The sequence below is a fragment of the Jaculus jaculus genome, chromosome 1, assembly GCF_020740685.1.
Source record: "Jaculus jaculus isolate mJacJac1 chromosome 1, mJacJac1.mat.Y.cur, whole genome shotgun sequence".
In the NCBI taxonomy this organism is placed as follows: Eukaryota; Metazoa; Chordata; class Mammalia; order Rodentia; family Dipodidae; genus Jaculus; species Jaculus jaculus.
Window position 1 is genome coordinate 133,015,584 of NC_059102.1, and position 25,316 is coordinate 133,040,899.

At 41.5% G+C, this 25,316-nt stretch overlaps 1 protein-coding gene across 3 annotated transcripts in view; it reads right to left on the reverse strand.

Annotated features, from left to right (window-relative positions):
* Positions 1-208: 208 nt before the first annotated feature.
* The window catches only part of Cntrl (centriolin), a 108,963-nt gene continuing 83,855 nt past the window's right edge, over positions 209-25,316 (reverse strand). For all 3 annotated transcript variants that reach the window (XM_045151244.1, XM_045151256.1, XM_045151252.1), the window contains 18 exons: positions 23,818-23,948; positions 23,534-23,674; positions 23,304-23,430; positions 22,980-23,144; positions 22,190-22,349; positions 19,775-19,890; positions 19,479-19,696; positions 15,123-15,280; positions 12,443-12,516; positions 10,586-10,774; positions 9,123-9,348; positions 7,388-7,593; positions 6,334-6,474; positions 5,071-5,337; positions 4,845-4,907; positions 2,657-2,863; positions 1,201-1,273; positions 209-626 (listed from right to left, as the gene is read on the reverse strand). In XM_045151244.1, the coding sequence (XP_045007179.1) occupies positions 1,226-1,273; positions 2,657-2,863; positions 4,845-4,907; positions 5,071-5,337; positions 6,334-6,474; positions 7,388-7,593; positions 9,123-9,348; positions 10,586-10,774; positions 12,443-12,516; positions 15,123-15,280; positions 19,479-19,696; positions 19,775-19,890; positions 22,190-22,349; positions 22,980-23,144; positions 23,304-23,430; positions 23,534-23,674; positions 23,818-23,948 (2,637 nt within the window). In that variant the 3' untranslated portion in view covers positions 209-626; positions 1,201-1,225. The remainder of the gene's footprint in view (positions 627-1,200; positions 1,274-2,656; positions 2,864-4,844; positions 4,908-5,070; positions 5,338-6,333; positions 6,475-7,387; positions 7,594-9,122; positions 9,349-10,585; positions 10,775-12,442; positions 12,517-15,122; positions 15,281-19,478; positions 19,697-19,774; positions 19,891-22,189; positions 22,350-22,979; positions 23,145-23,303; positions 23,431-23,533; positions 23,675-23,817; positions 23,949-25,316) is intronic.

Below are 25,316 nucleotides of genomic sequence, written 5' to 3' on the forward strand. Positions count from 1 at the left end.
ATTTACCATTGGTTCCAAAGTTTTCATACTTTACCAAAGAATTGCTACTTTGGGTTAAAATTTGATAACATTTCTGAATAATGAAACATTGATTAGTAAGTACACGCTGGAAGCCATCTGGAAGATGGTCATTTTCTTGGAATTAGGTAAAACTTGGATGGAATGATCTGTGAAACCTAGTCAGAGGACAGACCAGAGTTGTTGGCATTACTTTATTTTCATATGAAAAATAGACTTTTAAGAAGGATCCAAAAATAACTATTGCATAAAGAGGAGCTTTAAGTACATTCTTTTTCATTTTAACTAGATTTACCAGTGTATACATTCAATATATGCATTTAAAACAATTCACTGGCATTACAAAAAACATTTCACGATTAAAAACAGTAAAACATCCATGTAGCACCCTAGTTTTAAACTGTTTACAACTAGTTCCACATCTACAAGTGATCAACAAAACCCTTGGCGCTAATGGTAGAAGCATAAGTGCAGTGGATCTGCAGTATACCTTCCAGGGATCTCGATAATAACCAGTGGCCTTCTAATTAGAATATCAGTGAGGTAGTGAGTAGCTATTTTCTTACTGGTGTGCAAGACAGTATTATTTGTGTTGCGCCATTTTTTTCCTAGAGTAAGACAAAAAGGTAAGAAAGGATAAATTACATCTTTTTAACAATGAAAACAGCCTTGAAAGCTAAGTGATGACATGAAGTCTGATAGGAAGAGATTTTTGTTTTGCAGAGTTGGGACTAAACCCAGTACTCTCTCACTGAAGTACATTGCCAGCCTAAAAAATATTCTAAGATTAATAACTACAAAACCATGAAAAGAAAACGTTAAAAAGCTGTTTTTCCTAAGAGCTAAAATTCAAGATCTTCCCATTGGAAGTGCCACTTAAAAAGTCCGAGCTAGAAAGGTGTCTCAGTGGAGCAAGCACGGCTACCTGAGATCATTTCCTCAGAACTCAATAAAAACCAGATGTGGCAGGTGTCTAGTCCCAAGACAGCTATGGTAAGAAGGGCGGTGGAGATAGTCAAGTTTCCTAGAAGCTTGCAGCCTAAAGAAAGCAGCAGCAGTGGAGGTAACCAGCCTCAAAAGCTGGAAGGTGAGGACTGACACCTGAATTTATTCTCTGACTGCATGCTGTGGCACATGGGTGTCCATATTCACACCAGGAAAGAAAGAAAAAAGTTAACGCACCCCGTGAGCAGGAAATTCAATGGCATCAGTGTCGGTAACTATCTGATGGACCTTGTAGAATGTGGAAGGAACTCTGAAAAGAAAGAAAACTTTAGGCTTCCAACTCCAACATAATTCAGAGCTTTATTTTACAAAGGCTTGGATTACAGCCCCAGACCTTCAAACAATTTCTACAGCCTACAAATGCCTCCAACATCTCCTGTTGCTGCCAACTTGGCTAACCTTGAACCTGGCTCCTTCATGCTCTTCTAATGCTGGACTCTTATCCCCAAAAATCCCATGCATTTTCCAGTACATATGCTCTCAAGCTCTACCTGGAAGTGGTCACCTCACTTGGGTCCCCAGCACAGAAGGTGTTAAGATAATCACACTCATATCATAAAACTCTGCTACTAATTTACCATATGACCTAGGTAAGTCACTTGCCTCCCTCCTGCCCAAAGGCATCCTTGAATGCTGCTTATGGTTTATGACAGAGTCACAACAAGCTGCTCCGTGATAAGACAAGCCCCTAAGTCCTGGTTTGATAATATCCCTGACCTGTCATTTATCACTTCGCAGTTTCCTTGTTTATGGGTATAGTGGTAATTTGTACCTTACAGGTTGTAAAGACTAAATAGGAGTTATACATAAAGTGTTCAGTGTGATATGTACACGGAGTATGCAGCCAAAAATTGGTGCTGTTTTCTGCCTGATGGTAATACTGTGTTACTGCTGATCAGTTCCATGAATATATTTCATATTCCTCCTGAATGATTATTAATCTTATCTAAGCCTTACATAGGAAACCTTTTTGTGAAATTCAGTTTTATAGACTCAGGGTTAAGTCTGCATTCAAACTTTTGTTGTGAAATGAGTCACTATTAGTTATCTTTCTCCAGTGCACAAGGAAACAGACTTAACTAGAACTCAGATTTGGCCTCAAGTTCTCTCTACTGGTCAAGCAGAAAACAAGGACACCCAAAAGTGGAGAGCATGAAGAAAAGAACTGACTGTAAGTTCTAGTCTACTTCCTAGAGCACATCTATAAACCAGGTGAATTTAGTTTTCTCAGGCGACAAAGCAAACCAGAGTTGAAGGTAGCATTCTGATCCCAAGTCTTCCTTGGCTCATGTACCAAAGCTTCCAAGCACCTTTTATATTTTATTTATTTATTAATATTTTAATTTATTTATTTGAGAAAGGTATAGGGAGAGAATGGTGCACCAGGGCCTCCAGCCACTGCAAACAGATTCCAGATGCATGTGCATGCACCCCCTTGTGCATCTGGCTTACATAGGTATTGAGGAAATCGAGTTGGAAGCCTAAAGTTTTCTTTCTTTTCAGAGTTCCTTCCACATTCTACCAGGTCCTTGGGCTTCGCAGACAATTGCCTTAAGGACTAAGCTATCTCTCCAGCCCTCAAGCATCTTTTCACCTTTTTGATAACTAAACTCTTAACGAGTTTCAGACTTACTTGACTTTGCCTGAGCTGAGAACCCTCTACAAGGGAAGACTCCAGCTGAGACAGACTGGTTGATGATGTTGAATCTACAGAGGTGCTAGTGACCAGTTCCCCTAAAGCATCGACTTGTCTCCTCAGACTATGTAAAGTGCCCTCTGTCTGCCGTTTTCCTTTGCTTAGTACTTCTGCTTGCTTGGACATGCACTGTCGAAGTTGAGCCTGAAAAATGTAAAAAAATTTACTTTTACACAGGAGAAATATACCAAAACTATTATTCACTTTCCTCAGGTTAGATGAATCTATCATAAAGCAATAAAGAGAACTAGGCTTGGTGTTATGCCTCTGTAATCTGAACATTTGAGAGGCTGAGGCAGGAGGATTGCCCTGAGTCTGGTAAGCCAGTCTGAGTTACAGAGGGAGACCCTGTTTTAAAAAATAAAAAGCAAATTAAAATGATGACTGCTGGTAATGCTCAAGTCCTTAACCAAAGGAGGTTCTGTCACTAACTGGACCTTTTATTCAGTCTGTTCTTTGTAGTGCATCAGTGCTTAGAATTTCTGTATCCCCATTAAATGACTGCTCATTCTTTTGTCTCCCAAGAATTAGATGATTAGCTGGTTTGCAATGTCTTCAGCTTTTCCATTCTATGTATGTAACTCCCCAGTGCCAGACTATGTTTTGGTTTTCCCTTATGGTGTAAACTTGAAATTTCTCTCCAAGTCTGTAGCATCACTGACCACCAGGACTCTGCACTAATGGCAGTGTTCCATAACTGGCTATCAATACAGTAGCCACTAGACGTGTGGCTACTGAGCACTTGGAATGTGCCAGTGGTTTTTTTGTTTTGTTTTTTTTCAAGGTAAGGTCCCATTCTAGTCCAAGCTGACCTGGAATTCACTATGTATTCAGGGTAATTTTGAACTCATAGCAATCCTCCTACCCCTGCCTCTCAAGTGCTGGGATTAAAGGCATGCACCACCACACCAGTCTAAAGAGCTAGTTTTTAATTTGATTCAATCCAGTAATTGAATAATATGAAAACAACTACATGAGATCATCACTGAATGTCATCTGGCGCCACTGAATGATGTAGCACTGCACCCTCTCAGCCCGTGTTGCCTATGGACATCGCCAGTCCACAAAAGGGACCCTGTCCTTTCTCTTGTTCTATTTCACTCATTTCAGCTCACACTCTTAACCTCCAAAATGTTTTTTGTTTTATTTTTTAGCTTTTTGAGACAAGGTCTATGTAGCCCAGGCTGCCCTTGAACTCATGATCCTTTTGCCTTGGCCTCATGAGTTCTGAGATTACAGGCATATGCCATTCACCTGGTTTTAACTCCCAAATCTTTAGGTTAATACTAACCACTAAATTGTAGACTCCAATTTTAAGGTGTCTAGAGAGATTTTCTCTGGATATCTCTTTTACTAGGCCTTTAAACTCATGTTCTGAGCCAAATAATTCTTTATCTGTCTCCAATATCCCCCCCCCCGACTTTTTTTTTTTCAAGGTAGGGTTTCACCCTAGTCCAGGCTGACCTGAATTCACTATTAGTCTCAGGTGGCCTCAAACTCATGGTGATCCTCCCACCTCTGCCTCCTGAGCACTGAGATTAAAGGCATTTGTCACCATGCCCAGCTCATTATTTCCATTTTTATGATATACCTGATACTTAGGTTCTGTTGGTTTTAGTTGAAGTTAAGCAGCACTATATAGGTTAAAGAGTAATGGACTTAATGAAAAATTCATGTTTTCTGTTTCTGGTTTTATTTTTCAAGGTACAGTCTTTAGCCCCTGCTGTCTAGGAATTTACTCTGTAGTCTAGGCTGGCCTCAAAACTCATGGCAATCCTCCTACCTCTGCCTCTTGAGTTCTGGGATTAAAGGTGTGTGCCACCACACCCCTTGTTTCTGTTTTTATTTTATCTATTTATTTTGTGGTGCTGGGGATTGAACCCAGGACTTGCACTTGGTAGGCAAGCCTTCTACCATGAAACTGTAGCCCTAGCCCTAGAACTTAGTTTTGAGTACTGATTGTTCTTTACTGGCTCGGACATGCCAGTTTCTTGGAGCTCCACCATGAGATCTATAAATTTTCTCTGGGTATTACACCAAAGTGGACATGAGAGCAGCATGTGAACATGAAAAATTTCCCTCTCAATCCCCAAGTGCCAGGTATACTGTCCCCTCCAAGGGCAACCTTGAGCCGATCTTCACGGTGGCGCAGTCTCTCCCGGAGTGCTTCTCCACGCCAGTGCTCATCCTTTTTTTTTTCTCCCAGAAGAAAAAGGGGAGACAACAATGAGTTACCAAGCACCAAGAGTGGGAGCCAGCTGACCTTCCCTCATACTACCCAAGCACCCCCAAATCTTTTAGCTTGGTAGGAAAAGTGGGAGGCATACTGTTCTGTGAAGGATAAACCTTACCAGGATGTGAGCTTGAGAAAAGCTCAGTTTTTCTTCGAAAGGTCTCTCATTCATGGTGAACGGAAAGTTCTCTTTCAAACTTTCCAACCCTCCTTCTAGGTTTTCATTTCTTTCCAAAATAGCCGTTAGATCTTCTGGTAGTTCTGGAAGGAACTGGTTGAGATTCTTCAGGCTGGTTCTGATCTCATCTTTAACCTCAGACTTGAGTGTCCTCATTGCATCACTGATCTCCATCTGTCTTCTCTCTAAATCCTTCTGGTTTGCCATCTAGACAGTGTAATAGAGTCAAACATCATCACTTAAAAAACTAAGCCAGAGCAGCATCAGCGAGCCAATGGGTCACAATGAAACACCAGTACCTTCACTGCATGTGTTATAGGTTAGATGTACTAAATGCATTTTCAATTTATAATGAGCTCACTGAGGTGTAACCCCATCATTAGCCAAGAAGCTTGTGTATCTTGACGATTACCACTATGAAGACTTGTAACTTTAAAAAAATATTTGAGCCGGGCGTGGTGGCGCATGCCTTTAATCCCAGCTCTCGGGAGGCAGAGGTAGGAGGATCACCGTGAGTTCAAGGCCACCCTGAGACTCCATAGTGAATTCTAGGTCAGCCTGGGCTAGAGTGAGACCCTACCTTGAAAAATTGAAAAAAAAATAAATAAATAAATAAAATAAATATGTTTGAGCCAGTCATGGTGGCGCACACCTTTAATCTCAGTACTTGGGAGGTGGAGGTAGGATGGTTGCCGTGAGTTCGGGGCCACCCTGAGACTCCATAGTGAATTCCAGGTCAGCCTGGGCTACCTCAAAAACAACCAAAAAACAAAAGAAAAACAAAAACAACAAAAAAACCTGAACATCTATACAATGAGTACTTATTGGCATTTTGAGCAGAGAAACTTCAATTTCAAAAGACATGTAGTGCACTGGTCCTTGAAGGGATTACTGTACAGAAGTTAATTTCTCTGGAGTTGGAGCTGAGGTCCAACTTTCCACAAACATCATCAATATGACTTAGGGCAACTTAGCTAGTTTCTGATTTGTTACCTCATTTATAAATGGTGACAATACCTTCGGCCCAGAAATATGAGAACTAAGTGGGAATTTATATGAAACACCTTAGTAGTATTTCACTGGCAGCTATAAAAGAAACCCCAAATGAGAAAAGGTACAATGTTAACATGGGACTGCTAAAGAAAAGCATGCTACTGAGCCCCTGTTTCCATGGCTGGCCAGCTGGGCTTCTAGAGTCCACACCTGTTTCTTGAGCTCCAGGTACTCATGCTGCATCTGGTTGAGCTCCTTCATTAGACGCCTCGCACGCTCATGGTTGTCCTGAGCTACCAGTTCAATTGTTGCCATTTCCTTTTGCATGCAGCTGTTCTCCTGTTTTTGCTCCTAGCACAGGAGGCAGATGAAGAGCTGGTCAAGTATGTGGGAGTGTGGTTGCTGCATCGCACGCTCACTAGTTCTGTAACTTCATTTCCCAGTTGGACCTCAGTTTCTCTAGCTGTGAGACAGAGTTAAGCCTGCCTTCTGGAGCAGGCACAGTACAACTAGGAACCTCTGATCTGCAGCATTATCTCTGATATCTCATTTTCCCATCCTGAGCACTCACTAATTACCTGTGAGATGGCAACAGTAATGATCACCATTTGTAGGGAAGATTACATTTTAGGCATCTATATTCTATCATTGCAAACATCTTGTCTAATTACTAGCTATAAGCACATCACCCTTTGGGAAACACAACAGGGCTCCACTAATCCCTGAATGGAAGGTGGACAAATTCATTCCTGGGAGAGTCCACTGTACCTATCTGCCTTCACGCACCAAAAAAGGTTTTGAATGATTTGATTATCACCTCCAAATTTATCTTAGGAAGAAAAGCATGGTTGATTAAGCTTCCTGGCTTTGGGATAATAATTAAAGGAAATGTTGACCTAACAATGCAGGATGAAAAAGTATTTACAAGCATTGACGGCAGCTGTGTAGAAATGTCCACCAAACCCTTTCCAACACCCTGTATTCCTGCTCATAACTGCCTACTGGGCTGAAATTGTTCACAACTCCCAGGCAGCAGCCAGAGCTGCTCTGGGGCTAAGTGCCCAGTCTCAGGCAAAACTCACCATGAGCTTCAAGAACAGACTGTGTCTAAATATACCTGACAACAGTTGGTCAGGGGCTGGGCTAAGGAGTAATTTATTGTCTCTACAGTGAAGTGGTGCAGGAGTAAAATGAAAATGTAACTCAAATGTGAAAATATGCATGTATCATTTCCTCATAAATTACCAGGGCAGCAGGTACTCACAAGAAGGTTCTTCTCTAGCTGACTCCGCTGGGTCTTAAGTGCATCTTTCAGGCCAGCCACCTGCTTCTCAGCCTTCTTTCTTTCTGTCAAGAACTGGTTCCGCAGCAGGCTGAAATCTGCCCTCATGGTGTCTGCCTCTTTCTGGAGGGCCAGCAGCTCATTTGACTTTTCCATTAATTGCTGCTCCCGTTCTGAAAGCTGACGTTCTGAAATAAGCATGTTTAGGAGGCTTGGCCAGGATCCCTGGCCAGCTGTGGGCATAGCTTTCTGTTCCTCATGGGCAGACTGCCTGACAGTGGCAGGTCGCCCATTCTGGTGCTGTCTTCCAATACTGAGTCTTGTAAGTGTTCCCTGACCCCCTCCATGGCCCAGGAAAGAAGAAACAAATGGTCACCAGAGGGCCAGATCCCAAAGCAACAGTCAGCAACTATCTTCCCTTTGAGTCTCTAAAGCCAGTGAAATAAACATGGCCTTAACCTGAGGTGCAGGGGACAGGGGAGAGACTGCAGAAATTTCTATTCAGCCTTGCTTTTAATAAAGAGAGGTACACAGTAGAAAGAGTACAGGGTTTGGGGGCCGGCTTCTATACTGGTATGTGCCCCATTTTAGAGGGGAGAAGTGTGTTTCTTGATGCCAAATAGAATCATGTAAGCAGACATCTGGGACATGAGAACTCAAAAAAAGCTTAGAAGTAGAGGTGACATCCACAAGCTTTCCAATCACCTTCCTTAGAGCAGCACCCTGATCACATTTTACTTCTCATCATTGCTAGCATGACCAACACCCAGCACATCCAATGTAGTTTCAGAATCATGGGTCTGGGCATATCATGGATTCCCAGGAAATAAGGAATAATAAGCATTTCAGATGCCCCAATCCATACTTCTGAGCCTTGTTAAGCCCTAGAGCATAAGAAAAACATGTACTGAGGGTCATTTATCCTGAATTTTAACATCAACAATTATTTCTTTTTCTCTTTCCCCTTCCCTTTCCTTACCTTCCTCCCTCTCTTCTCTCTCCTACCTTCCTTCCCTTCCTTTCTCTTTTTTTTTTTAATACTTAAAAATTTTTATTTATTTATTTGACAGAGAAAGGGGGAGAGACAGAATGGATGCGCCAGGGCCTTTAGCCACTGAAAACCAACTCCATACACATGTGCAACCTTATGCATCTGGCTAACGTGGGTCCTGGGGAATCAAATCTGGGTCCTATAGCTTTGCAGGCAAATGCCTTAACCACTAAGCCATCCCTCCAGCCCTCTTTCTCAGTTTTTTGAAATGAGGTTTTGCTATGTTGCCCAGGCCACTCTCAAAATCTAGCTCAACTGATACTGTCTCCTCAAACTCCAATGTTGGGACACCATTGTGCCTAACTTCAACTTCATTTATACATGCTCAAGTGAGAGTAAACTGACTTTGGAGTAAATATCTGCATTCTGTCCTCACTCCCTATGCCAGCTGTAGACAGAAGAATTGTTAATATTGTCTTCTGGCTGGTGGAAACAAAAAGACCTGATGGTCAGTCTCAGGATCAAGTCTCTTCTCCATAAAGATCTGAATTCCCTTTGCCTTACCATCTGCTTCTCACAGGGCTTTTCTCCCACTTTGCTTCTCCTGTCTTCTTCCTGGGCTCTCTGACTGAGGCCTGTGTCTCCTTTACACACCATACAAGACAGCCAGCACCACTGCCATTCCTTGGCCCACCCTACCCATGAGCACTGTTTCAGAATACATACTGGTCTGGGAGAGTGTCTTCTCCAGGGTCTCACTACACCTCTCCTCTTTCCGCAGGGTCTTGACACGCTCTTCAGCCACTGCCACCTCTGTGAGCACCTGCTCCAGCTTGCTCTTCTGCTCTGTCCACTCCTTCTCCAACTGCTCCCGCTGTGTCTGCAGTGCCACTTTACTAGCTTCTAGCTTTTGTTCTTCACGCTCCCTCTCTTTCTGGAGTCCCTGAGACATCTGAATAGACAACGACCTTAGTCATAAAATAACAAACCTGAGACAGATTCTAGTTCTACAAGATGGCGAGAGAATGAAAGACAGAAAACAAAAGACAGAGATTGATTTTAAGATTCCTTATTTTTAAAAATATTTTGGAGAGAGAAAAAAAGAGGCAGATAGAGAATGGGCACACCAGGGCCTCCAGACACTGCAGATGAACTCCAGATGCATGTGCCACCGTATGCACCTGGCTTATGTGGGTCCTGGGGAATAGAACCTGGGTCCTTAGGCTTTGCAGTCAAGGGTCTTGACTGCTGAGCCATCTCTCTAGCCCTAATTTTTAAAAATATATTTGCAAGCAGAGAGAGAAAGAATGGGTGTGTCAGGATCTCCAACCAGTGCAAATGAACTCCAGATGCATGCACCACTGTGCATCTGGCTTGACATAGGTACTGGGGAACTGAACTCAGGTTGTTAGGCTGTGCAGGCAAACACCTTAGGTGCTAAGTCACCTCTCCAGTCCTGATTAAGATTCTCTTTTCTTTAAAATTATTTTTATTTGCAAGCAGCAAGATACAGGAGAAGAGGAAGCAGAGAGAATGGGCACACCAGAGTCTCTAGCTGCTGCAGACTAGCTCCAGACTTTGTGTATTTGGCTTTACATGGGTACTGGGGAACTGAACCAGGTATTTAGACTTTGCAGGCAAGAACCTTATGTGCTGAGCCATCTCTCCAACCCTGATTAAGATTCTTTGCAGGAACAATGCCCTATGACTGAATAGTTCATACATATTAATCAAAGATTCACAAAATCCACATCTGGTTACACAAGACAATTTAAGACACACATAGACTGTGTATGATATAGCCAGTTTACAGCGCATTTGTAAGTCACTGATTTCAATTCAATCTCTAGCACATGTGGAGGGGAAAGACACATATAGGCCCATGGGGAAATTTTCCCAACAGCTTCTTGCCACAGAGAAAGAACTCATACAGGGCTGGCGAGATGGCTTAGCAGTTGAAGGTGCTTGCTCACAAAGTCTGACAATCCTGATTCAATTCCCAAGTAGCAACATGAAGTCAGATTTACAGAGTGGCATGTGTCTGGAGTTTGTTTGCAGTGGCAGGAGGCCCTACTGTGCCTGTACTTATTCTTTCTGTCTGCCTCTTTATCTCAATCTCTCTCTCAAGTAAATAAAAATATTTTTAAAAACTCATACAAATTATCCAATTACAAACTTGTAGTAAGTACCATTTCTTGTTGGTCAAGTGTGAGCCTGTGTTTTTTGATCTCATTCTGAAGTGCTTGGAGTTGGTGTTCTTTTGTCTTCATTTCTTTCTGACAGTTCTCAGACCTCTCAACCCATTCACTGATGTCCCTCTGAAGCTGGCTCTGCTCACCAAGTAGTACATTCTGACGCTTGGTAGTGTGAAGCAAGTCCTTTATGTGAAAAAACACATTAAAACTACTCACAAAGCCATGTTTCCTAGGGTGTTCAGTGCCACGCATCTACCAAGTCTAATAAAATGAGAAACAAATTCCATATTGTTTATCATCTCATTAAACATATAGAAAGGTACCCAGGACAAATATTGGCTTTTTGTGCCTAAAAAATAAGATGATAAAACTCTAGCAAAGACTAAGGTAATCTTAGCTTTAGCTGCCTTGTTCAGAGGTGGGAATACACAGCCTCTGTAACTAGCACAAGACTGTTCAGAAAATTAAGAAAAATCAGCCAGGCATGGTGGCACACGCCTTTTAATCCCAGCACTCAGGAGGCAGAGGTAGGAGGGTCGCCGTGTGTTCGAAGCCACACTGAGGCTACCAAGTAAATTCCAGGTTAGCCTGGGCTAGAGTGAGACCCTACCTTGAAAAAAACAAAAGAGAGAATTAAGAAAAATCATGAGCCAGGCTTAATTCCTGTTGTTTGGTTTTTTTTTTTGTTTTGTTTTTTTTTACTATTTGAACTACTTATACAAGTTCAAAACTTAGAAATTTTCTTTGTTAAAAATATGGCTTTTTCAAATTTCTAAGAATCATTGTGGGACATTAGACTTTTAAGTTCTGTATGTCTTCTTTATTTATTTCTTTTCCTGAGGTAGGGCCTCAACTCTAGCACAGGCTGATCTAAATTTCACTCTGTAATCCCAGGCTGTCTTTGAACTCAAAGTGATCCTCCTACCTCTGCCTCCCAAGTGCTGGGATTAAAAGTGTGCACTACAGTGCCCAGCTTAAGTTTTGTATGTCTTATAAACACAATCTTAAAGGTGCAAGAAGAAAATGTTTAATCTAGGTCTGGAGAGATGGCTTAGCAGTTAAGGTCAAGGGACCCAGGTTCGATTCTCCAGTACCCACATAAAGCCAGATAGATGCACAAGGTGGTACATGCATCTAGAGTTTGTTTGCAGAGGCTAGAGGCCCTGGTGTGCCCATTCTATCTACCCCCTCTCTCAAATGAATAAATAATAAAATACTTTTTTTTTTTAAAAAAAGAGAATCTCATTTCTAATTTATACAGTAGAAATGAAGGCCAGAATGAGCTTGATGGTCTCTGAACTTCCAACTATGGCACTAGTCTCACAGGACAACACTGAACTACCTTCAGGAAGGTGATCAGCACTACAAGGGCCACAAACTTATTTAGTCAGCATCTGACAAAACCAACACTCTGCAATTAAGTGAGTAGTCAAATCTAAGTCTAGCCTATGGTCTCACCTGTGTTATGGGAAAGTGGTAGTCTTTCTGGTCCTTATAGTCCCCCAAAGTTTGCTGGGAATTGCTACTGGTATAGCGACCACCTACTACTTCCTAGTTTTAAGTAAAATATGAATTAAGAGTTCTAGGACGAAAACAGAGTAGAAAACTATTGATACACCTTGCCATCTTATTTTATGTTGCATTATAAAATGGTTCAATTGGCTGGGTATGGTGGCTTACACCCCTAAGTCTAGCACTCAGGCAGGAGAAGTAGAGGATTGCTGTATGTTTGAGGCCAGCCAACTACACAGTGAGTTCCAGGTCAGTCTGGGCTAGAGTAAGACCCTTCCTTGAAAAGAATCAAAACAATAAAAACAAAATGGTTCAATAGGACCTGCTGGTTAATCTTACCTGTTTTGCTAGGTTCAAATGATCTTGGACATTAGCTAGTTCTTCACGAAGTGAGTTTACTGCCTCTTGTTTTTCTACAGAAACATTTTCATAAAATGAGATGTAGTATGTATACATGCCAGATTTCCACAAGACCCCTTTCCCAAAAGTACATCAGAAGTGAATTTTTGTTAAATAAGCAATGACACCACACTATTTTCTCAAATGCCAAAGATTTGGGTTGGAGCCTGGGTTTTGAAAGACTTCTATATTTAAAAATCTCACAATTAAAAAAATTAAAGACTATACAGGCCTGGGGAGATGCCTCAATTGGTAAAATGTTTGGTTGCAAGAATTAGGACCAGAGCTTAATCCTCAGAACACATGTAAAAGAGAACATGGTGCCAGGCGCCTTTAATCCCAGCACTCGGGAGGCAGAGGTAGGATTGCTGTGAGTTCAAGGCCAGCCTGAGACCGCATAGTGAATTCCAGGTCAGCGTGGGCTAGAGCGAGACTCTACCTCGAGAAAAGAACAGGGTATTGGCACACCTGTCATCCCAGCCTGGGGAGGGTGAGACAGGTGGATCCCTGGGGCTCAATGGCCAGCCAGTCTACCCTACTGGCTGAGCTCTAGATCAATGAGTGACCCAGACTCAAACAAGGAGGATAGCACTGGAGAGAACAACACTCAGTATTGTCCTCTGGCCTTCACATGTACGCATGTGTGGCTGCACACAACATGCACATATACACCCCCTCAAAAAATTTAGATATAAACTTGGTGAGGTGCATGGTTTTAAAAAAGGTACAGTCTACATTACTGCTTGAAATGTAAATTTTGTATAACTTTTCAAGATGATAATCCAAGGATAAATTTTCTATCTGTTGCTAGCTATGTGACTTTAAGCAAGTCATAAGAAGATCAAAGCCTCATATATAATAGTTGCTATCCTGTAAACATGTTACAAAGGTTTTGTCTTTTGAGACAGGATTTCACTATGCAGCTCGGCTACATTTGCACGTGTGAACCTCCTATTTGGGTTATAGGTGTGTACCACCAGACCCAGTAGTGTTACATGGATTAAGTAAGAAACTCATCATGCCTAGGACATAATAATAAATGCTCAATAAGTTATTATTAGCTATAGTTACTTAGCAATTTCTCCTAAATTATAAATATTTACAACTTTTTGGTAATATAAGACATCTCTTTTATTTCCATTAAACTATATACACACACAACCTTGAAGGGTATTCATCCAACTGTTCATAGGAATTATCTTTGAAGAATTAAGTCAATAGTATTTTTTTTTCTTTTTATTTTCTTTGAGGTAGGGATGCACTCTAGTCCATGCTGACCTGGAATAAACTATGTACTCTCGGGTGGCTTCAAACTCATGGCGATCTTCCTACCTCTGCCTCCAGAGTGCTGAGATTAAAGGCATGTGCCACCACACCTGGCTTTTTTTGTTTGTTTTTCCTTTTTCTGAGGTAAGGTTTCACTCTAGCCCAGCTAATGTGGAACTGATTCTGTAGTCTCAGGCTGGACTTGAACTCACAGCAATCCTCCCACATCTGCCTCCCAAGTGCTGGGATTAAAGGTGTGTGCCAGCATGCCCATTCCAATAGTAACTTTTATCTCGTCTTCTTTGTGTGTGCAATGTGGCATATGTGTGTAGCATATGATGTGTATGTGCCCATGCACTGCCCTGTGTGCCTCGCCTGTGGTGGGAGGTGCTCACCTGGTGTGCCTGGAGGGGAATATTATGTGCCCCCATCCATTGCCCTTCTGCTGTTCTTTCTCGAGCTGGAGTCTCTTACTGACCCTGAATCTGCTGCCCCTATCCCACTGCCCCCAACCTCATAGTGATTCTCCAGTCTCTGCTCTCCATAGGGCTGGAGTTAGACATGTGTAGCCAAACCTGGATGTTTATGTGGGTCCTGGGGAGTGGTCTTTTAGGCCTTTTTAGGTCCTAATGTTTGTAGAAGTACCTTTATCCATTTCTCCAGTCCTTTATCTTTTGTGTGTGTGTGTGTGTGTGTGTGTGTGTGTATGTGTGTGTGTGTGTGGTATATATGCATGTGTGTGCACATGTGTGTGCATGTGGAGGCCAGAGATTGACATCAGGTAGTCCCTTGATCTCGCTCTCTGCTGTACTGAGACAAGGTCTCTATTTGAGAGCAGAGGTAGCTGCTGGTGCAGCTAGTCTAGATACCCAGCTTGTCCTCGGATTCCCTGTCTCTGCCTCCTGCATGCTGGATCATTTAAGAGGGCTCTGGGGGTCTGGATTCCAGTCTTTGTGCTTGTGGGGCAAGTGCTTTACTGACTAAGCCATCTCCACAGGCCCTATTTCATCTGTTGTGCTGGGATTTTTTTCTTTCATCTTTTGTATCTTTTTTAAAAAGTTTTTAAGGTAGGGTCTCACTGTAGCCCAAGCGATTTTTTTGTTGTTCCTTTTAAACTGTTCTGTAAGAAACATGAATTGGATTTAACAGACAAAACAAAAGAAAAAAAAAGTTCAATATACAATTCACTTAAAATAGATAATTCAAAGACTTTTAGCATATTCCATAAGTAGAAAGAAACCCCACACCCCATTTTTCATGAATTACTTCTGTAATACTTACAATCAACCACCGAGGCAAGTAATGTGACAGGGAGCTGGTGGGGGAACCCCACCTTTCCTGTTTGGCCTCGTACCTTGTAGCTGGTGCTGCATTGCTGCAATCTCTCCCTGGACTGAAAGCCTGTCTTGATTCAGCTGTTCCAGCTGCTGCTGCACTTCTCGGACACTCAATTCCAACTTTTCTAAGTTTGATCGCTCCATTTTGTTGTTTTCTTCTGTAGCTGCTAAAAGCCTGCCACACAGAGTAAGTCAGACCAGACAAGGCTGAGACCTGTTCTCAATGAACAGCTAACAGAAAGTCTGGATGATTAGAAGCATTAGAATGTAAAACTCGGGAACTACTTCAAAAGAAATCTTATCAGTTTTTTAAATAGCAATTTTTTACGGTGGCTAAGTTGTATAAAATCATGGATTAAAAAAATACATGGGTAATATTCAGAATTGCAAAAATCTGAGTGACAGGGTTGGAAAGATGGCTTAGTGGTTAAGGCACTTGCCTGCAAAGCCAAAAGACTCAGGTTCAATATCCCAGGAACCACATAAGCCAGATGCACAGGCGGTGCACACATCTGGAGTTCATGTGCAGTGGCTTAGAGACCCTGGAGCACCCAATATTCTCTTTCTCTCTCAAATAAAAAATAAAATATTGAAAAAAAATCTGAGTGGCAAAAATGGACTGCTTATTCCCAGTGAGTGACAAAGCAGGAAACACAACTGCATGTGCAACAGGATCTGTCATATTACAGACATACATGAGCATGCAATCACACATGAAGGAGCATGGTTTTGAGGGGTTTGTTTGTTTTCTTTTAAAATATTTGAGACAGAGAGAGGAGAGAGAGAGAATAGGCATGCTAGGGCATCTTGCCACTGCACAAATCCCAGATGCATTCACCACCCATGTAAAAAAAAAGCCAGTTGTGGCTCTGGGAAGATGGCTCAGTGGTTAAAGGTGTTTGCTAGCAAAGCCTGATGACCTGGATCCAATTCCCTAGTAAGTAACATGTAAAGCCAGATGCACAAAGAGACACATGGGTCTGGAATTTGTTTGAAGCATCAGGAGGCCCTGGTGCACCCATTCTTTCAAATGAAACATTTTCTTAAAGCCAGATGTGGTGGCATGTATCTAATTATCATAATGAGAGGACCTGCCTTAAAATGGTGGTGGATGGTTTCTGAGATATGACGCCCATGTTGTTCTCTGGCCTCCATGTGCATGCACACACACGTACCCTCTTTCCCAACATACACAACATGTTAGAATTTTTGTTTAGGGTTGGAGAGATGTCTCAGTGGTTAAGGTGCTTGCCTGCAAAGGTTAACAACCTGGGTTCAATTCCCCAGTACCCACATAAAGCCAGATGCACAGGGTAGCACATATGTCTAGAGTTTGTTTACAGTAGCAAGAGGCACTGACACCCATTCTTTCTCCATCCCCCCATCTCTGCTTGCAAATAAATAAAATTTTTTTAATTGTTTTAAAATAACTAGGTTATTTTCTCTTGGTCTTGGATGTTTCTTTAAAAACATATTTTTATTTATTTTTAAGCAGAGAGAGACGAGAAAGGGAGAAGGGGAAATGAATATGAATGGGAGAGAATGAATATGAGTGGGCATGCCAGGGCCTCCAGCTGCTGCAAATGAACTCCAGATCCATCTATCACTTTGCACATCTGTTTTGCATGGGTACTGGGGAATCAAACCTGGGTTGTTAGGCTTTTCAGGCCAGAACTTTAGATGCTGAGCCATCTCTTCAGCCCTTGAAATTTCTTTATATAGATATTCTGGACACAAGTCCTTTACAAGATCCATAGCTGCAAAGATTTTTCTCTTAACCTATTTCACGAGTTTTCATTAGGTTAACAACATATTTTTGGAGAAAAAAATATTTTTTTTCAGTGAGAGAAAGAGAGGGAGGGAGAGGGAATTGGTGCATCAGGGCGTCAGCCATGGCAATTGAACTCCAAAAGCTTGTGCCACCTTGTGGGCAAGTGTGACCTTGCACTTGCCTCACCTTTGTGAGTCTGGCTTGCGTAATATTTGGAGAGATCAAACATGGGTCCTTTGGCTTTTCAGGCAAGTGCCTTAACCACTAAAGCCATCTCTCCAGCCTGAGAACAGATCTTTTAAATGTCCAATATTATTAATATTTTCATGGGTCATGTTTTTGGTGTTGATAGGGGTTTGGAACAAGGTAGCTTCTTTTTCTTGAAGGTAGTTAGCTAGGGGCCGGTCCATAGAAGAAGTATGGGTGCTACCTTGCCTGCTCTAGCAAGACTACAACCCATGTGTGATCCAGTCTTATCCAAGATAGCTGCCAGCAACAACTCAGCAATGTTTCCTGGCTTCTTCCTCAGCTTAGTATACCTGTGGGCTAGCACTGCCTGAGCCAGCCTCTTGAGCCCAGTACTCAATCAGGTCTCTCCCTTACACACCTAAGTCTGATAAGACACATTCCAACTGGATGTCAGATATATGTAAATGGGCCTGGCATTTGTGTGCTAGCTTCTTGATCCCTTGCTCCCTTGCATGCTACTGGCTTTTGGTGGGAATGGGGAGGATTTCTTGTTTTGTCTGAGTGCTTTCCTGCTTTGCTGCATGTGTAATCTCTCCCTTAAGCTCTGACCCATATGTGAGGAGAGAGTGAGACTTTCTCCATCTCCTCATTCCCTTTTTAGCTGCCTTCCCTGTGGATCCTAACTCTAACCTAAAATAAAACTTAGAATTCATATATTACCATTCTCTGAATCTGCATTTTCAATCTTTGATAACTTGGACAAATACTCAAAAGTTGGGAATTCACAGGCCTGTGGTCTCTTGCATCTTTATGGAAGCCTAATCCCTCCCTGGACTCCAAAAATCCCCCTTCTGTGTCATATCCACAAAAATTTGCTTAACTCAAGATCACAAAAACTTGCCTTCTCTTACAAAGTTTTGCAATTAGGTTTCACATGTTAATGGTCTGTTTTTAATACAGTGTGAAATATGGATCAATTTTCTGATTTTCAGTTCTGGACACTCAATTATTTTACTAACTTCTTTTCTCTCTACTGATTTCTGTCAAAATCAGTTGTGCCCATATTTGAGAATTTATTTCTGGACCATTATTCTGTTCTAGTTACCTGTTTATCTACTTCAAACCCACAGTTTTGATTATTATAGCTTTATATGAAATCTTAAAACTTGGTGATATTAGCGACCAATTTGAGGATGACTGATCTTAACATTCTTTTTTTTTTTTTTCTTACCTATGGACAAAGTTTATTTCTACATTTATTTCCAGAAAGAGATTATGTTTTTAAAAATGCCTTTTGGGCTGGTGAGATGGCTTAGTGGTTAAGATGCCTGCAAGCAAAGGCTGAAGGCCTGCATTCAATTTACCAGCACCCACATAAAGCCAGATGCACAGTGGGGCATACATTTAGAGTTCATTTGTGGCGGCTCTCTCTCTCCTTGCAAATGAATAAAATATTTGTTAAGCGCTTTTAAAAAACATTTGTTTTCAAGGGAAGGGAGGGAGTAAAGGGAAGGAAAGAGAGAAAGAGAGAGAGACAGTGTAAGAGAGAATGAGTATGGGTATGCCAGGGCCTCTTGGCAGTGCAAATGAACTCTAAATGTATAAGCCACTTTGTGCATCTAGCTTTACGTGGGTGCTGGGGAATTAAACCCAGGCTATCATACTTTGTATGCAAGTGTCTTTAACCACTGGGAAATCCATCCAGTTCCCCCAAATGCCCTTAAGGTAGAAAAATAAGCCAGAAGAACATTTTCACTCAAGAATTAAGAGATCAAGTTTGTCCGGTTTTCCCTTTTTTCGGTTTTCGTGTGTGTGTGTGTGTGTGTGTGTGTGTGTGTAAAGGTAGGATCTCTCACTGGCTACTTGAAGCCACAGCAGTCCTCCTGCCTTAGCCTCCTTAGTGCTGGAATACAGACATGCACCACCTCATAAAACTTCTGTGTTGTTTTTTTCTTTTGTTTTGCTTTTTGAGGTAGGGTCTCACTCTAGTCCAGGCTGATCTGGAACTCACTACATAGTCTCAGAGTGGCCTTGGACTCATGGTGATCCTCCTCCCTCTGCCTCTCAAGGGCTGGGACTAAAGGCGTGAGCCACCATCCCCAGTTTTGTCCTTGTTTTTAATACTGACTCTGTAAGTTTTTTATTCTTTTTTTAAAAAAATTTTTTTTCGTTCATTTTTAAATTATTTATTTGACAGCGGCAGAGCAAGAAAGGCAGGTGGAGAGAGAGAGTGAATGGGCGTGCCAGAGCTTCCAGCCACTGCAAACAAACTCCAGACGCGTGTGCCCCCTTGTGCATCTGGCTAACATGGGTTCTGGGGAATTGAGCCTTGAACCAGGGTCCTTAGGCTTCACAGGCAAGTGCTTAACCACTAAGCCATCTCTTCAGTCCAGTTTTTTATTCTCATTCTTACCTTTTGGTGTGTGACAACTTTGTTTCCCAATTATCACATTTTTCTTGGAGTTCATCCTTCTCTTTGCTCAGACATTCAACACAGGGCTGCAGTGACTGAATCTCAGCAGTCATTCGTTCTATTTCTCTCTTGTCCCTTTCGAGCACCTGCTTCTGCCACTCTATTTCCCTTTTCTGTTGCTGGGCAGACTGCTGCAAATTCTCTAGCTCCAGTTTCTCCTAAAACAGATGAAAGAAGACTCAATTATCCTAAAGAGAAAGCCTCCAGTTTCTTCAGGTTCAATCTGTCTTCATTACCTCCAGGACCGCAACTTGAGTCTTCTCTAACTCAGACACCTTTTGATCATGTTGTAACTTCAGTCCTTGTAGCTCATTGCTTTCAAGCTGAAGTATGTCTAGAATATTCTTCAGCTCTAATAATCAGAAAACAAGGCATAACCAGTGCCTTTAGATTAAAGTGGAAATATAAAATAAAACAGAAAACTATTGACTGACACTGGAAACAAAAGATACAAAATTTTGTTGAGATAAGGAGTAGTCAGTCATTGGCCGATTTGATGTTCTCTTGTACTCAATAAACCATGCTTCCAAAAAGCAAACAAAAGAATTGTACTGGGCTGGAGAGATGGCTTAGCAGTTAAGCGCTTGCCTGTGAAGCCTAAGGACCCTGGTTCGAGGCTCAATTCCCCAGAATCCACATTAGCCAGATGCACAAGGGGGTGCACGCATCTGGAGTTCATTTGTAGTGAGTGGAGGGGTACCCATTCTCTCTCTCTCTGCCTCTTTCTCTCTCTGTTGCTCTCAAATAAATACTTTAAGAATTGTACTATTATTATTATTATTATTATTATTATTATTATTATTATTATTTTATATTTATTGAGGGAAGTTCAGAGCCAAGGCAAGGCACTCATGTGGCCAGAGATCCCACATGGAAGGCCTGGAAAAAATATGGGAAGAGGAGAGAAAAGAAAACTCAAGGAGCTCTTGCCATATGGGGAGCTGACAGGGATAAAGAACTCATGTGGAGAGTGAGGGCTGGGGGCCCTCCTGGTTGGGCCAGGGCCGACAGTCCTGGCCCAGCCAAGGGAAAATCTCACCCATAGATGAAAGTTCCCAAGTGTTCAGAATCTAGTATTATTTTTAATGGAAAAATCTCAAAGTATTGTTAAACACTGTTTAATTTGGAAACTTTTATTTTTCCCCAGGAGGGTCTCATTCTAGTCTAGGCTAACCTAGAACTCACTCTGAGGCTCAGGTTAGCCTGAGCTCATGACAAGATTCCTACCTTAGCCTCCTGAGTGCTAGGATTATAGGTGTGAGCCACCATTCCCTGTTAATTTGTTAACATTTTAAAACATTTTAATAAAGCTCAGGTTCTAAAAATAATTTTCTCTACATGGAAGGAACGAAGCTTATTTTATAAAAATAAAGATAAAGATAAAGATAAAAATCTTTAAAACATAGGATCAGATTTATATGATAATGTTTCCCCTTAAAAAACAAATATTTGGGGCTGGAGAGATGGCTTAGCAGTTAAGGCATTTGCCTGCAAAGCCAAGGATCCCAGTTCCATTCTCCAGGACCCATGTAAGCCAGATGTACAAGGGGGCACATGCATCTGGAGTTCGTTTGCAGTGGCTGGAGGCCCATTCTCTCCCTCTCCCTCTGCCTCTTTCTCTCTCTCAAATAAATAAATAAATAAATAAAATATTTTAAAAAACATATTTAAAATGAACTGGGCTATCCTCCATATTTACCTTTTATCTATGTTTACATGTAATTAAGTATTAAAAATACATTTTGTTACTTTTAATCCCAGCACTAGGGAGGCAGAGGTAGGAGGAGCAACATGAGTTCAAGGCCACCCTGAGACTACATAGTGAATTCCAGGTCAGCCTGAACTAGAGTGAGACCCTACCTCAAAAAAACCAAAACCAAAAACAAAACATTTTGTTTTTTGGAGACAGGGTCTCATGTAGCCCAGGCTTGTCTTGAACTTATGTATGATTGAGGATGACCCTGAACTTGTGATCCTCCTGTCCCCATCCTTCTGCATGCTACGATTATAGATTATAGATGTGCCACCATGCCTGGTTTAATGTGGTATTGAGGGCAAACCCAGAGCTTCATGTATATTAGGCAAGCAATCTACCAAATGAGTTACATCCCCAGCCCCCCCCCCACCTTTTTTTGGGGGGGGGGTTCAAGGTAGGGTCTCACTCTAGCTCAGGCTGACCTGGAATTCACTACGTAGTCTCAGGGTGGCCTTGAACTCACAGCAATCCTCCTACCTTTGCCTCTGGAATTAAAGGCATACACCACCATACCTGGCCCCCTACACCTTTTAAACTGCCTTTGCTTCCAAATTTTGTAATTATAGATCTTTCTACAATGCACATAACAGCTTGTTTTCTCTAGAAGAAATGGGCGCAGTGATTTTACAAGTGTGAACTGTAAAAGTCTGGAAACCCTGGGAGAATGTCCCAGTTACATTTCAGTCAGCATACACTGCTCAGCCGTGAATATGGTTACTTTGTTTTTAAATAAACCTGATCAAACTGAATGGCAGGAAACAACATCATATGCCTTTTCTTGGCCTATTAGTAAGGTTTTAACATCAGTAAGTTTATTTGGTCATTTGTATTTTTCTATGACCTGTGATACAGGTATTTCTAACATTAAACTTTATAAAATTTTCTTTAAACTTACCAGTTTTATGTTTGGACATCTGCCGTAAAATTACCTGAAGATTTTCTTCCTCTTTTTCAATTTCCTGCTTTATAAGTGCAAGTTGAGTTTTTTTTTCACAAATGTGGACATTCAGTTCTCCTTTCTGAAAGCTCAGCTCTTCCAGAAGTGATTTTACTTCCTGTGTTAAAAAAGTCATCCTTTCTGTGAAATTATGAATAGAAATTCCTTTATTGTCTCATTTCATAGCACTCTATTTGAGAAGCAACCTCAGTTTTGTCTTTTATGTAAGCACAGCAGTGCTGTATTTTGTGCTGATATATAATTGTATAACAGAAGGTCATGTCCTTATTTAAATGTATATGTAACTTTTATAATACAAAGCCATGTGTTACAGAGAAAACAGCTGATTCAGAATGGACTTCCCCACATGGAGTTAACACTCATCCAGAGTCTGGGACCAAATCCATGACCATACAAGGAGAAGATGCTCAGGAAACACCGACACCACAAAACTCAGGAAAGAAACTCCTTTCAGAACCAATGAAAAGGTCAGAAGGTGGGCAGGACCTAGCTAGTAACACGAGGCAAAAGAGATTCCTAGACAAGAAGTGAAATGAGAAAGTCTAGAGGTAGTAGAATACAGAACACATCCAAAAGGCACACAACACTGGCACCAACACATAACACAAACCAAAATGGTGTTCAGAGGAGGAATTTATATTTTCACTTAGAGAAAACATGAAAATACTTCAAAATAAATCTACAGCAGTATCTTAGGACTCTTAAGAAAGTCTACTGAAAAACATACCCTAATGTGACTGCACTTCTCAGCTACTTCAGTTTCTCCCAGGGCCAGTGCTTCCTGGAGGTCAGCCTTTGCCTGGGCCATGCTTTCTTGGAGTAGAAGCAGCTCCTCCTTCTTGTGCCCTAGCTGGCTGTCTAAGGTGACCATCTCCTGCTGCTGACCTGCCACCTGAGAAGGAAAAAGTGCAAAGTCTGACCAAGGACTCCTTTTCCTAATACTTGATTTTGTATTTTACAATCTTTTTAAAAAATAATAAAATAACAATTACTTAGTCATAAAGCATAAGTAAGTTTTTAAATACTCTTCTCCAGGAACCTGTTGCCGTACCTGACTTTTTAGTGTTTCTAGCTCAGCTTTCTTGGCCTGAAGAAGAGTCTCAGATTCCTTGAGGACCTGCAGGTGGTGATCCTCACTGCGTTCTGCTATGTCAATGTCTCTCTGCAGGTTCTGAAGCCTAAAGGCATCAACAGTATTGAGCATAAACTAAGAGCACCTGAACCCCACAGCTGTCTTCCTGCACAAGCCCGCTATAGCCTCCAGAGCTCTGCTTTACTTACTCTTCGGTCAGTTTTTCTTTCTTCTTGCTTAGACACTGGAAGTCTGTTTCTTTTGTTGCTACAGCTTTATTTATTTCTTTCAAGATTTCCTCTTGCTTGATTTTGTGCTGCTCCAAATCCTTTGTGTCTGCCTGGAGTAATCTAAAACACACCACTTAATTTCCTCAAGCTCCTTAGACTTAACATGCATCATTTATCATAATCCAATTATTACCTTCTAAGAAACAAATCTTTCACTCTTGTCACTATATACCACTCTATGACAGCCGAGGGATTCTACCTACCTCAGTTGCTGGTCAGCTTTCACAAGGTTAACAGCAGTCTCCTGAGCTCTTTTTTCTAACTCCTCAGCATCTGACTCGGTTTGTAATAAATTTCTCTTGGCTTCAGCAAACTTTTCAACAGCATCCTTTGTCTAGAAAACAAACTATCATTAAAAGCAATTCAGCTACCATATTCACCCACAGCTATTGGCAGTATAAACTGACACACCTCTTGGAAAACAAGACCAAACAGAAAGATACGAATGCCCATTTGTTTGGACTCTCAATGCTCAGAGAATAATTCATATGCAAAGAATAACTATATAAACATATGCAGCAATGATATAAAACTTGACAAATAAAGTTGCAGTGCATCAACATAATAAACTACTGTGTAATCTTTAATAGCTGACGACACAGCAGCATGCATAAATGTTCAAGAAAAATCATTCTAAGTTGTATAACCACTCAGTGTAAATATACACAACTACATCTGTGTCAAGAAAGACAGAGCAATTATGGGAAGACAGTCCCTTTGGTAGAGATTAGGAGCAAGGCAGTTGACTTTTGCAGGTAGTTAGGGACACAGACCCAAAAGAACATAGATGCCTACCCACCTAATCTGATTCAAGACGGCGATGAGCAACAGCTTCCCGGTTCTTCCTCCTTTCCTTCCCCTCCACCTCTACAGCAGGCTCTCTCTGAGTCTGTGCTCTCCTCCCTTGCCTACCATTTACATTTAGACCTAACCAATGAGGCTCATTCCAACTGGATGCCTATACACATCTTCCAGGTTGTAAGAAAACTATACCCAGTTGCCTTGCAGATTACCTGCTCTGGAGCCCTCCTAGCTTGGGGACCTTTTTACTTTACCTCTGCTTGGTTTTTCTAATAAAAATTTTAAAGCTTACACAACATACATAAATTAATATAGGCAGAACTGGGCTGGAGAAATGGCTTAGTGATTAAAGTGCTTGCCTGAAAAACCTAAGGACCCATGTTCTACTCTCCACAGCACACATTAGCCAGACACATAAAGGTAAGCAAGTGCAAGGTTGCATATGCCCACTAGGTGGTGCAAGCATCTGGAGTGCGATTGCTGAAGTCCTGCATCAGTTCTGTCTCTAGACCTCCATCTGTCTGTCTGTCTCTCTAAATTTTTTTTTTTTTTTTTTTTAGAAAAGATAGGTGAAACTTCAGTTATGTGACTCTGAGCTAGGTAAGGTTTGTTCTGAGCTGTATCTGTAAAATGAGTTAACACAATCTTACAGGGTTACCAGAAAATTTAAATGAAGTGGTATTTAGAAATGACCAATGTGTGGCCATAGTAAAGGCTCACTAAAAGAAGTTTCTTTACCTCAGTTTTCTTCTGTGTTGTTGCTTAAAGAAAAATATATCACCCAGTATTCCATGTAGGAAACCCATTACACACAAGAATCACCACAGAAGTGACAACTTTTATTTCAACCTGGAGTTACTAAAATTAATAGAAACATATTGCCCAGGGACTGAAAATATTT